Source organism: Periplaneta americana, chromosome 6 (genome assembly GCF_040183065.1).
Source record: "Periplaneta americana isolate PAMFEO1 chromosome 6, P.americana_PAMFEO1_priV1, whole genome shotgun sequence".
Taxonomy (NCBI): Eukaryota; Metazoa; Arthropoda; class Insecta; order Blattodea; family Blattidae; genus Periplaneta; species Periplaneta americana.
In genome coordinates this window covers 117,165,225-117,180,345 of record NC_091122.1, presented here as the reverse complement: position 1 = coordinate 117,180,345, position 15,121 = coordinate 117,165,225, and the positions used below count along the sequence as shown (strand labels likewise).

Here is a 15,121-nt window from a genome sequence, read left to right as displayed (position 1 = left end):
CTTTTTTCGAACAATGTCTTTTTTGAAACTTTGTGTCCTCTTTTTTATCGATGTGAATCTGGTCTCCCTATTTAAAGCTGCATGTAAATATGATTAGAATGTGCTTATGAATTATGTGAAGTGGTTAAGGAAATTGAGTACTGCAGACTGATGAAATTCCTCCTTTACACTCAAAGTAGGCCTATTGATTTATTTATTCATACATATTTACTTAGAGCTTCTAGAGCTAAAACTAGCAGATTCATGTAAACTATACATTTACAAGAAACAGACAACAGAAATAAATTTAAAAACAATCTCAAGTCTAATGTGGCATTTAAAAAATGTTTAGTGTGATAGACAGGTCTTTTTATGTATTGCATCCTGGTTGTGTTTTCATGTTTATAGTCACTCAATACTTCTCTAAAAATGATTATTTTATGTTATAACTGTTCTGAATTAATTAATTAATTAATTAATGATATAATAACTTGCTTGTCTCACTTACTAACAAGAGGACGGAATACGTTATCGTGACCGTCATAAGTCACGTGATTGTTCGGTGAATGAAGTTTTAGATTTGCTACGAATAATTGATACATACGCTTTTGAGATGTTTACGCGCAACGCATGTGCGGAAAAATGGTCAAAATTTCACTGTTCGCGTAATCAGATTACCTCGCTTGAACAATGTTAAAAATATAGAGAGGTCCAACGTGGAACTGTGCAAAGACTAAAATCTCGCAACTATGTGAAAGTTTCGTATAATACTTAATGAATAGTCATTGAACCAAATCTTGCAAATAAATTCTACATATTTATGTGCAATGTGAAAGAAACAATAAAAGTTGTTTAAAAATTACAAATCACTAAACTCTGGTTCTGTTCAAAGCGTCACAACTGTATTGTCTATATATTCTCAAATGAACGTACTGGTTTGTCCAGGAGTTACTTCAGACAGCACTTTGGTTCCATGGGTTCCGGTACAGCGGATGTGTGTGGATGGCACAAATTTTATGTTTCGTTCTCATTCCTTTAACTCGGACGCTTGAAAATGCCGTATGTGAACTCAGCATTCAACCTCCCTAACAAGAATCTAGCAATTATTCGACGCTTGTGGAAAAGATATGGTGCTTCTCAGAAGCTAGAAGGATTACCTTATCAGTTATGTTAAATGAAGATGAGTGATGTTAATGGACTAGGAAATGGTGATTGATGTCACATTATTACATAAGATTTCATGTGCAACTTACTTGGCTTATGATTATATCTATCGGAGAGAATGCGAATATACCGTAAGATGCGACGAGGCAGCCCGCCCCGATTACTGCCAACAGGAACACACCTGCAACAATCACAAATCCTCATGCAGCTTCCTGGTTCAGTTCTCAGGCAAGTGAAACCACGCACGAACGCACATATTATATGCACGTACTACCTATTTATACAAAGTTATGTATGTATGTATGTGTATGTATGTATTATTATTATTATTATTATTATTATTATTATTATATTGGGTTATTTTACGACGCTGTATCAACATCTAGGGTATTTAGCGCCTGAATGAAATGAAGGTGATAATGCCGGTGAAATGAGTCCGGGGTCCAGCACCGAAAGTTACCCAGCATTTTCTCGTATTGGGTTGAGGAAAAACCCCGGAAAAAACCTCAACCAGGTAACTTGCCTCGTCCAGGATTCGAACCTGGGCCACCTGGTTTCGCGGCCAGATGCTCTGAACGTTACTCCACAGGTGTGGACTGTATGTATGTATGTATGTATGTATGTATGTATGTATGTATGTATGTATGTATGTATGTATGTAGATTGTTAACCCAGAAATAAGCAAAATAAAAATATTTAATTAATCACTAAAAACAGCTCTAAAACGAATTTTAGAAACCCCTGCAGTAACTAAAGTTGATGAATGAACCAAAGCAGATACGAAAGTATTTCAACAAATGGATTTATTAACTGAATTTTAAAAATAAATTAATCATCGGATGACTGAAAGCAAGTAATGGTCTCTTAAACCAAATTATAGTAATTTAGCAATTACTTCTGATGAGAAAATTTAGTTAAATAATAACATTATCTTGTCAAGAGTATGTATGTATGTATGTATGTATGTATGTATGTATGTATGTATGTATGTATGTATGTATGTATGTATTTATGTAAAAAGCAGAAACATGGGCATTACAACAAAATCGATAGAAACGACTAAAAACATTTGGAATATGGATAATGGATAATAATGGAGCGCGTGAAATGGACAGACAGAATAAGATATGAAGCAGTGCTAGAAAGAATGGAGGAAGAAAGAATGACGCTGTAAGGAACTGATCAGGAAGAGGAAAAGGAATTGGCTGGGTCACTGGCTGAGAAGAAACTGCCTACTGAAGGAGCATTAACATTACCTTTAAGGCGATTAATATTATTTATATTCTTCTCTATTACATTTATATTATTTAATTTCATTAATTATTTTTCATATATTCCAGTTAAATTATTAACAGGAAAAAATAATACAAAAACATTAAGTTGAAAATGAAGGAATATTGAATGGGAGAAGAGTTCGGGGCAGAAGATATCAGATGATAGGCAATATTAAGATATATCGTCGTTGTTCCTGCAATAACTCCTATGTGACATATTTATCGATTTTCAGGTTTTTTCTCTAATAAATAATTTAAATAGTGATACAACACATAATAAAATCTCCTATATAGACTATGTAATTATATTTCTTTCTTTCAAAAATGTAAGAATTCACAATCTCCTATGTACCATTGCCATAGAATGAATAAATGTGTTTTTTCTTCCTACTGAAAAATTGTATATTTTGCACACAGGAGTTATTGCAGGAACAACGACGATATGACTCATATTCGGAGACTAAGAGGAAGGCGGGAAATTGAAAAGATTGGAGAATGCTGGGTTTGCAGTGAAAGATCTGTCTTTGGGCAGAAGAAAATGAATGAATGAATGAATGAATGAATGAATGAATGAATGAATGAATGAATGAATGAATGAATGAATGAATGAATAATAATAATAATTATTATTATTATAATTATAATTATTACTATTATCATTATTATTATTATTATTATTATTATTATTATTATTATTATTATTATTATTATTATTATTATATGTAAATATGACCAACGGATACAATTTGAATACATCAGGCGCTGGGAAGAGAACTAGGACTTCATAATAGAAAACAAAGAAAATACAGGTACAGTATGTGGTATTACAGTGGTTCTCAGTTAACACTCGGTGCAAGTGGGTCGCATTATTATTGGAAGTACAAAAAGAAAAATACCCTCAATTACTATAACGTATAAACTTTCTAATAGTAACACATTCAACTAGTGAGAAAGCAGTTATGAAGAAACGATGACTAAGCATTATGCATTATGTTACCTGTTTCAAAGAAACATAAAAGTAACCTTGGAGAGCCGCTGTTGCTCTAATATGGGTATAAAGCTAGATCCATAATAGAATGTCATTATTGGATATATTACGAAATTTCAATTACATCTACCAACAAAACTACTCCACCAATAAACCACAATCTAATATCTATAAAAACAATTTATAAAAAAAAAATCTGCCCTTATTAATTATATTATTCACTCATAAGATCGTGATACCAGTCGACCTGGTTGGCGAGTTGGTATAGCGCTGGCCTTCTATGCCCAAGGTTGCGGCTTCGATCCCGGGCCAGGTCGATGGCATTTAAGTGTGCTTAAATGCGACAGGCTCATGTCAGTAGATTTACTGGCATGTAAAAGAACTCCTGCGGGACAAAATTCCGGCACATCCGGCGACGCTGATATAACCTCTGCAGTTGCGAGCGTCGTTAAATAAAACATAACATTTAACATCGTGATACCAATAAAGCACAAGCTAAAAATTATCGATGTACATTTGCCATCCAATTGACTACAAACATATGACATTGACTTTTTAGTCGGCTATTTGATAACATTGCATCAACCGCTCGGTTACTTATTTTCGATGGAATTGGTGATAGCGAGATGAAGCCGAGCATTCGTCATAAGGTTACTTGACAGTTGAGGAAAAACTCGGAAAAAGAAACAGCGATGTAATCAGCCCAAGCGAGAATCGAATCTGCCCAACTACAGCTCTCGATTAGCAAGTAAACGCGTTACCGCCTGATCTACACCACTGGCTGATACAAACTTCAGTCTGTTGAAGTCACTTCTATAGTCGTTAACAATGACTGGACTTACGAATTGAAATTTAAAGAAGTAGGAAGTTTTTATCTTGATCTTTATGCCAACGAAATTATTGCCAGAATACTAAAGGAATAAAAAAATAATAATCTTGCTAACATGTATTAGACCAAAGTGGTCTGTTAAGTTCCCATATCAGTTCATCTCTTTGCCGGTCGACCAAAAGATATTGCCCATGAAATACCAAGTGCAGAACTTGTTTAGAGATGCGTGCTCTTTCCATTCTTCTAACATGTTTTCCCAAATTTCGCCTTGGAGTATTTACACACTGTAAAACCGGTTTTATTTTGTAAATTCTTTCAGCATTTCTTCATTTCGTTTGTAGGTCTTAATCAAATTTTGTTACTCTTCCTGTACGCTTCATGAATTTCATCACTCCAGCAGTTATTCTTCAGGATTTTGATATTATAATTGTCCTTTTCATTTTCCATTTTCATTTCATTTATTGTTTTCCATAGATCTTACATTAACATTGAAGCTTCAAGATGTGGAATAAGTCAAGATTTTACAAGATTGCAACTTTTTGGCGGAAGGAAGTGAGGCTAAGGATTCGCCATAAATTACCTAGCATTTGCCTTATAGTTGGGGAAAACCCTGGAAAAAAAAACCCACCAGGTAATCAGCCAACGTAAATCAGAATCCAAGCCCGAGCGAACCTCCGGATCAGCAGTCTAGGGAGCCTGCCGACTGATCTACGTTGGTGGCTCTACAAAAAATATACAATCATAGCCATACCTCATCCCTAAGACAGAATTGGTCGGGCAAGAGAATAATAAATTTTGATTCATGTGTACTTTTGGACTAATGATAGTTCCATAACTGAATTTATAGCGAAAAATAATAATAGTTAATAGGTAATTTTTATTTATTTATTTATTTATTTATTTAATCAATCTTTGTTCACGTCATGCCGGATTAGATGTGTTCCAGTTCTTAATCCGCCATCACTGTCTATATAAATATTACAAAAAGTAATACATATTGGACCTATAAATATCCTTCATTCAAAATAATAATAATAAGAATAATAATAATAATAATAATAATAATAATAATAATAACAAAAACTAATAATAAGTATAGCTCTTGTATTTAAAACTCTTACTTTAACTTTTTCATTTCTATACTCAATCTCTTAAAAATTATTCTGTTAACTTCATTGCCTACTTTTCGTAGTTTCCTATCGTGTCAGACTATTCAACATTTATAATTGCATATCCGTTAGAGCTTTGACTTTCTCTCCCCATCTAATTTTAACTCTAAAAAGAAATTTTCCTAATTTATACAGATTTCTGGCGTTTAGGAGGCCATTCATTTTTTATAAGCTACTATAGCGTTTATTTGTAGAAATTTTTTATCCACCCAACCTTTTCTCAAATCATTCGTTGCCTGACACTTTAAAGCAATATGCATTGCGTCTTCCGCTAGTCCACATAAAGGACATTTATCTTTCTCTACGTTCCCTCTCTTATTCTTGAGCCTCCAGATAGCTAATCTCCACCATGCCATTCCTGTTCTCCCTTCCCTTGAATTTAGTCTAATATAATTATTCTTCCTGTTACCAAAACTGTTTAGCCTCCCTATAGTATTTTAGTGATCCTAGGTCTCTAATATTACTAAAAATGTATTGCCTCGAAATTTCGTTTGCCCTCTCTTTTACTATTCTTCCAATAGTTTTCGTGTTTATAGACCCTAGTTCTCTTCATAGCCAATTTAGACCTAATCTGTTTATTTCTCTTTCCAGCTCTTTCAGCCAATTCGATTTCCAATTAGAGGCTTCCATACAAAAGATACATGTTTTCATAATTGCTGAATCATTTCTAAACAGAATATTAAATAGGTAATTATTATGAATAATAATCATTTTATAATTTATTTATAAAACCCATTCAATCTTCAACAAAAAAAATAAAGTGACACCAAATGCTTAAAAAATAAAAGGAAACGTAATATAGCAACGAGCCCTGCAGGAAAGAATTACGGAAACATACACTCATTAGCAACTGTACCACAATTCAAATTTTCTTAATTTTCTGAAAAACTGTATTTATCACTTGCTTTACTTCGTTTTGTACTGACACTTGTAAGAATTCTGAACTAACACCAAGACTTTTGTAAGTAGTAAGACGTCATCATCACTTGGTCATCAAGGCAAAAAGTCACAGGTTAAGACAACACGGACTGAACTCAAGACATGGAAGATACATCCACCCCTTACGGAAGGAAGTTAAATATTCACGTTCCTATCGTAAATCGAAGTCGAACGAAGGTTGTTGAATATGTGGCTGAAAATAAAATCATTGAGCCACAGTGGGTTAAGCAATATGGACAGGGGAAGAAAAGTACTCGAAAAGGTGCACAAGAAAGCATCCTTGTAAGGGTCATGGAGCAACAGGTAAAAAACTATATGAGCTCCAAACTCGTTGGTCATTTTTCCCACTCCGGAAATTACTGTTCCAGTGAAGGAACTCAGAAAATGTTCAAGAAAAGGCCGCAAGGAAGACCTCACCTATTAAGGTTAATATCATGAAGAAATGGAGAAGCAGAACGCTAGGCGAGACGTTACAGCAGCAGTATCGGGCTTCCTCTGATATGTTGACCGTGGTGGGCTACTACCTTTTCCAGTTGTATTTCAGAAAATATCAATTGTATTTCAGATTTGTCATTTGTATTTCAGATTAGTGAATTCGATTTCAGAAAACATCAATTGTATTCCATAGTTGTCAATTGTATTTCAGAAACTATCATTTGTTTCGGAATATGTATTATATGTCTTTCTCGTTTAAATTCTATCGTACCTGATTAACATGTTTCGGCCTGTTATGGGCCTTCTTCAGAACTGGTTGTTGCTGGTCTTGGCGCCTTTTGTTTTGTTTGCTGTGGGGGTGTGTTTGTGTAGTGTAATGTGGAGTGAAGGAATGTGTGTTCTGAAATTGAGTTGTATGTTGAGAATTTCATCTGGATGTGTTTTTGTGTGTCTGTATATTTCGTATTGTTCTAGTCTGTTTAGTTTCTGGCTTTTTGGTTGGATATGTAGAATTTCAATATCTGTGTTGATGTCTCTGTAGGTGTGGTTAGCATTTGAACAAGAAACAAAACAAAAGTGACCAAGACCGGCAACAACCAGTTCTGAAGAAGCCCTATAACAGGTCGAAACATGTTAACCAAGTACGATGGAATTTAACACGAGAAAGACATATAATACATATTCCGAAGTGATATAGTGTTAACAGTTGTGTAATTAAGATGGACTATCATTTGTATTTCAGAAGTTGGTGATGATTGTGCTCGTGCAGTACAACACAGTACAATTCATCAAGCTGCAGCTTTAGCTTTGGTGAATATGCCTGTCGGACGCTAAAATGCAATAAAGTTGAAGATTTTTAAAATCCATTTTCCATTTTTTTTAAATACAAGTTAAAATCTCAAGTAGGTATATATTAGTTTTATTTTGTGAAATAAAAATGACTATGTAATCTTAAATGATTGCTTATTTTCTGAAATACATTTGATACCATATGAAATACAATTGACAAATTTGAAATACATTTGATACTATCTGAAATACAATTGATACTATCTGAAATTGAATTGAGAAATCTGAAATTGAATTGAGAAATCTGAAATATAATTGATAATTTCTGGAATTAAATTGACTAATATGAAATGCGTTTGATAATTCCTTAAATACAATTGATATTTGCTGAAATACAACTGGGAAAGATGTAGAGGAGAGCAGAATAGTCCTCACTTTTCCTAACAATCGAACCTGAGACTGCGAGAGTGAAGACGCCAGAGTAAGTTGGAAGTCCATGGGATGTTCGCGCTAAGTGTGTGATGGTCAAGTCTCTATGTTCAAAGAAGTGACCACTAGTCAGTTTTTTTTACGAAAAAACTAAAGATGATGTTGAAGTACTATATGACTCCTCCCTACATAAGTCTATATAAATCAACACGATAGAAAACTGCATTTAAGATGAGCATAGCTCAGGCGGTAAGCGCGTTTGCCTGCTAAGCTGAAGCTGCACTCGGGCGTGAGTTAATTGAAGGGTTCACAGGCATAGTGGGCCAAGCGCCATTTATTAAAAACGGAGAAAACAAGGGTTAAAGTTAAGTGAATACCATAGTTTAATAAAGATTGATATATCATTTAGTTTTAATGTGTATACTTTATATTACTTGCTATATGTTTCCATTGAATTATGGTAATAACTTCATTTTAATCCTTGTTTTCTCCGGTTTTAGTAAATGGCGCTTGACCCACTATGGTTCTAAACCCTTCAATTCTCGTTTGGGCTATCTGTTTGGATTTTTCTGAGGTTTTTTTTTCCAAATATAAGGTAAACGTCAGGTAGTCACATGATAAATCTTCGGCTCGTTTCGTCTAATACTATATCAATATAACAAATTCCATCGACGCTAAATAATCTAGTAGTTAATACGGTGTCGTTATATAACCGACTAAAAAATTACTACCTCAGTTAGGAGACAAGCCAATTGGCAATATGGTTGAGTACAACAAACATTGAACCACAACGGGGAACGTCTTCTCAATGTTGTATAAAGTCACATTTCACCATTTGTGTTTTCGTCGTGTGTGACATCACAACATAAGAAGATATAGGGGGAAACTTTGTAACTTTCATTGACTTTCAAATTGTGTTCCAGAGATGCGACCAGAGTATAAATACGACGCCTGCTTGTTTAGATTGTCGTTTCATCATCTCACTATTCAGCTACAATGCCTGTTTTCAATATGTCTTCGGAATCTATTGCCGTGAGTTATCTCCAATAGAAACACTGTAGAGAATCCGGCACAAGGTACAGCCTTGCCTTTCACCGTGATTTATTTATGCTTGCGTTGTGTCATCCACCTTTATAAATTTTAACACTATTAAATACCGACCATTTGATGCATTAGCAATGTCAGAGATACACAAACAAAAAGATCCAGTTTGTAATTACTGTACATTACTACCCTTAATTATATACTGACAGATTAAGTTCTAATGAAACCAAGCACTCCAAGTTTCTCTCGCTCTCTCTCTCTCTCATTAATTTCAGTTCTTCGCAAAAATGTACTAAATAAGACATAAAATCCTCACTGTCTAATAGTTCACATTTTAACTATTTATGTAACATAATAAAATAGAATTTTATCTCGAATTAATAATTCACTGAATATTTATTTAACTATGAGCCATTCAGAAGAACTGAAAGTGAAAGTAATACAGTAGCATCTCAATTTTTATTTATTTATTTATTTATTTATTTATTTATTTATTTATTTATTTATTTATTTATTTATTTATTTATTTATTTATTTATTTATTTATTTATTTATTTATTTATTTATTTATTTATTTATTTATTTATTTGAATTTAAATATACAGAATAAAGAATATAATTACAAACAAACAAGAGAAATAGAAATAAAATAATACAAACAATATAAAACAGGAGATACAGTAGTATTAACAAAATTTGAGACCGAATGAGCAGCGCTTGTGTTCGGTCGCAGTTCAGATATAATATTAATTGGCCTATAAGAGAATATAAAATAAAATAAAATAGGAAATAGAATTAAAATTACAGTTACAGAAATTATATAATACAATATTAATATAAGAGAAATATAGAAAATAAAAAATAATAATAATAAAAATAAATAAGTAAAATAAAATAGGAACTAAAATTTAAATTACAGTGGCAATGGAATTATATAATATAATATTAACACTAGAGAAGAATAATATCGCACGTGAAAAGTAGGACTATATATATATATTTCAAAATTATAGAATACAAATATCTCTAATATATTTAAGCACTTGAAACCAATAATGCAAGAAAATGTTTCATCTGGCATGAAAATTAAAGAAAGAAGTAGGCCTATTAGTGAGACACGAAGAATGATTAGCATGTTCAAATCATTTCCATAGGGAAGACATATTCTGCATTAAATAAGGTTATAAAAAGCTTTCTAAAATATGAAGACGGACATATGTACACTAAAACAGAAAAACAAATAGATTATTAGCTCCAGAAAATAATTATTTTAAACTTTCTGCATGAATATCATAGTTAGATATTCTAGGCAAAGTAGAAGAAAAATAGGAAGTAATAAAGGACTTTTGCTGTAAAAGAACATGATAATTAAAATGGTATGGCCATGTCAGATTGTTAAGATTGTTATGCAGGTTAAAACTGGATTCCAGAAAGAAGAAACGCTGTCAGCATATGGATAGTAGATGGAATAGGAGAAAGTACTCAAACATAAATTTAAAGAATGAAGAATTTGTTGACCGAGATAGCTGAAAAAAGAAAAGAAAGTGAAATATTTAGTTTGAGGTAAATCATGAATACATAAACAAATTCCTGATAACAGAAAGTTAATTAAACAAATTAGTAATTCTATTTCAAGATAAATTTGTATAGAAATTACGGTTCTTGAGAATTGAATGAAGGCAGAGGAACAATAGCGTTTTATACCATTGGGGAGAGGGATAGATGCAAAGATAGACCATAGTATATGAATATGACACATAGAAACATATGGAAGTGAAGTGCCGTATAAAACACGAAAGAAAGGATAAACTTTCGGTTACTGAAATCATTTTAAGCAGGTAATGCAAGAGGTTAAGGAAAGACAGATTACAAAAAGTAACATAGGTGTAGATATGAAAATTATATTATTAATAGAACTACCGTATATTAAAGATATCCACATGCTGATGACTCATCTTCTTTCACTATAATTGTTCCTTTGGAATTCTCTATCGATAAACGTCAGAGACTGTCAGACATAGAACGATTATTTTAGTTGGTTATTTAACGACGCTGTATCAACGACTCGGTTATTTTGCGTCGATGGGATTGGTGGCAGCAAGATGGTATTTTGCGATATGAGGCCGAGGATTCGCCATACATTACTTGACATTTGCCTTACAGTTGGGAAAAACCTCGGAAAAAACCCAACCATGTAATCAGCTCAAGCGGGAATCGAACCCACGCCCGAGCGCAACTCCGGTTCGGCAGGTAAGCGCGTCGGCTGACTGAACTACGTCGGTGATTATAAAACGATTTTAAGAATAAGCTAAGGAAGCATTTATCAATTAATACTCGTTACCAATAGTATTGTTCATTTTTTTTATTTGTTTATGCATATAATAACATGGTAAATATTTGAATTACCTCATGAGACTATTATTGCCTACTTTTATTATTGCTAGTATTTTATTATTATTATTATTATTATTATTATTATTATTATTATTATTATTATCTGTGTAGTTCATAATGAACTTAAATAAACAATGATCAGCAGGACTGATCTTGAAAAATGTAGGCCTACTTCCAGTTAGCTTCATTTACAGCAATGGAAACAGTCTTACGAAAAAGACTTTGAAAAGTTTTTAACTGATGCCAAGTGTTTTTGTCAGCTCCTCATGTGAGAGGTGCGTGTGGGAGTTTATACTTTGCTTGCACGACGCAGCCTCTTTTGCGTAATTCGTCCATCTCGAATTATCCAACACTTGCCGCCATGCGGAAGGCTTCGCTGCATCAAGTGCAAGGTGAGAGCGTGCCACTTCCAGCTTTCCACTCTCACTCTCAAGAAAGCAAACAACAGCACAGCACGATTTAACGATACGGTTTCTCTTTCATTATGGAGTCTATGGATAATCCCAAAGAAGAACACATCCTTCAATATGCAACATACGCTCACCACAGAGTAATAGTAACTAATCAATCAATCAGTCAATTATTGAAATATTCGATCATACAGACACTCATTCGCTCGGTCATTCAGTCAGTCAGTAGCTCAGTTATTCCATCAGTCAATCCATAATTAAGATAAGCAGACATTGAGCAAGTCAATAAATTAGTAAGTCAGCAGTCTATCAGTGAGTTATTTCCTCAATCTGCCATCGATTCAGTTCGATCAGTAAGTCAGCCAATTAGTTATTTATCAAAAAAATTATTCAGTCAGTGAATTAGGTAGCCAGCCAGACAGTCAATCAGTAAGTTATTCAGTAAATCAGTCATCCATTTAGTCAGCTAGATAGTATGTCAGTCAGTAATTCATTCGTTATTGAGTTAATAATCTATTTACTTAGGCAACCTACAATTCAGTCAATAGTTAAATTAACTAGACAATCCATAAACTAACCAGTTTATCAACCACTCGTTCAGTCGATCAGAAAGCCAGCTAATCAGTAACTCAAAGTTATCAGATAACCAGTGAAGTAGTTAGCCAGAAAGTCAGTAAGCTACAGTATTCACTCAATCGATAATACATTCTGTCAGCAAGTTAGACAGTTACTGTATTCAATAACTCAATCAATTATTTAATCGATTATGCACTTAGTCACTTAGGGTGCTATTCATAGACATTTCGCAGCACGCGCTACGAGCGTACTAAGGTAGCCCCGGCTATCCACTGGTTACTTGTACAGAATTCAAAACATATTCTATCGCTAACACTGGTTTATGAATACGAAAAACGCTGATCATTCGCCGGAAACCAGCGCTAAAAATGTCTATGAATACGGTCCTTAGTTCCTAACATGGTCAATAATTTAGTTAGTTTTCAAATCAATAATACATTTGGTTCCATAGTCAGTAAATCAATAATTTAGTTATTTAATAATAATACAAGATGGATCAAAAGTCGCTTCCCCCAAACATTTCCTTACATTTAATTACATTCAATTTACATTTGACTACACATTCCTTTACATATTTTCTTCAAATGGAGGCCCTGTTTCTCGATACACAATTCGCAACGTTTAGACGCTTATTTACAGATGGCAGAACATAACGCACGGTTTTCATCGATTTTCACGAATGACTGTTCGATCATCTGTCGCAATTGAAGCAGATCCTGCGGTTTGTGAGCAAAAACATCATTTTTCAGGATATCCACAGTGAAAAATCACATGGTGTCAGGTCGCATGATCTGGGTGGCCATTCTGTTGTGCCACGACGGCCAACCCATTCATGAAATTGCTGGTTCAAGAAGTCCCTCATTCCTACAACAAAATGAGGTAAAGTTCCATCCTGTTGCCATATTAACTGCATTTCGACAAAACGAGGGCTCTTTTCAACATGACACCGGAAAAACAGTTGACGTACGAACATGGTTGTCAACCCACCACTTATTACACCAACTATTCGTTTATTCAAGTTATGACATCTGTATAAGTATGAAACCTAAGAATGAAAGCGACTTTTGACACACCTTGCATATCTAGTCTCATAATCAATCAATAATTCACTTATTTAATCAATAACGTACTTAATCAGTAAGTAAATAGGATATTCATTAGTCAGTTATTTATTAAATTAATAATATTAGTCTGTACGCCAGTTATAAATTGAGGTATTTAATCAGTCAGCAAATTATTTAATCACTCTTTGTAAGACAGCCAATAATTGACTTAGTTAACTAATCTAAGAATCCATCTATAATATACAAATCTAGCTTTCAGGTAAAGCTCCCTGTGAAGCAGACTTGAATAAATTCAAGGAAAAATTTGTTCCGGGGCCAGGTATTAATCCCGATTGGAGCACATAATTGGTTATCAGCCGGCTGTACATGTTTGTCGTTCTGGTTCACTGATATTGAAAGATACGCTATTACATTTCATTCGGTAGAGATATAGTCCAAGCTCACACAACTTAACAGTTTTGGTATCAACTTCCTAGCTCTGCTTATCATCTTCCACGACGTTCTTGTATTCATAAGAATTATACACATCGTAACGTTGTCGTGATGTCGCTGTAGTCTACATTAAATTTCTTACATATAATGTGTTTTTACACACTGTACATTGTGCGTCTCAATCGTGATTGGGGCTTGATAGCTTGAATAACCAGTCTTCACGCTAAGACCGAATAACAGCTATTGCTGATTCTAGAACTAGTAGTGCGATTTGAGTGCAAATTAATAGTCTTCATAATTACACTGATATCCCTAACGTAATTTAATCTTATAATGAACAAAAATGAATCATCTTCACATAAATAAACGTTTTAATATAAAAAAGTTAATTAATTCTTTCCATCACTCAGCAAAGTAAATTCTACATGGCATCGTGTTGTGTTTAGTAGTAACTGTAAAGCAAACAATTATATTTCGTATTACCAGTGTACTTATTCACCCCTGCCACCCCTCTTGCAGGGAAAGAGGGGAAGAGTGCAGGCGCCCGCGTGCACGAATGCTTATACCGCGGGCGAAGTACACGCCGCGGGCTGAATCTGACATGACTGGATTACAGAAAATGCGATTTGTGTATAATCCATAAAACAAAATTTCATCTTATTTAGATATATATTAAATAATGCCATAAGCCCATAAGGTATATCTTTTGAATGATAATTCAAGAAAATAAACTGTAATTGTTGCGAAACATGTAAAACATACAAGGTCCTGTAAAAACAATTAGACCATTTTAAGTTGGCTGCATTTGCATGTTTGGAGTAGTACACCATTGTTGCACACAGCAATGTGCAGATTAATGTTTGCCATTTAGTAAATTTAGTAAATGATGGAACGTTGGTCGAGTGAACATAGGGCATTTGCCCTAGAAACATATTCTAGGAATAACGATTCAGCTACACAAATCTAACGAGTTTTTAGGCGCCATTTTAACCTGGGAAGACACGGTACAGTTTCAACTCATCAGACCATCATTAATTGGGTTAAAGCATTAAGAATAACCGCATCAGCCACCAATAAGAAGCCAGCAGGTCGCCGTAGAAACGTCCGAAGTCCTGAAAATGTGGAAAGAGTGAGAGTGGCGTTTCAGGAAAATCCTCGTCGTCCCCGATAATTCTTGCAGAGGGAACTTCGTTGAAGACATATGGA

The 15,121-nt window shown here is 33.9% G+C and overlaps 1 protein-coding gene across 2 annotated transcripts in view; it reads right to left on the bottom strand.

The window, feature by feature from the left end:
- Positions 1–15,121, bottom strand: part of LOC138701667 (scavenger receptor class B member 1-like) — a 159,718-nt gene that overhangs the window by 48,844 nt on the left and 95,753 nt on the right. For both annotated transcript variants that reach the window (XM_069828801.1, XM_069828802.1), the window contains one exon: positions 1,233–1,324. In XM_069828801.1, the coding sequence (XP_069684902.1) occupies positions 1,233–1,324 (92 nt within the window). The remainder of the gene's footprint in view (positions 1–1,232; positions 1,325–15,121) is intronic.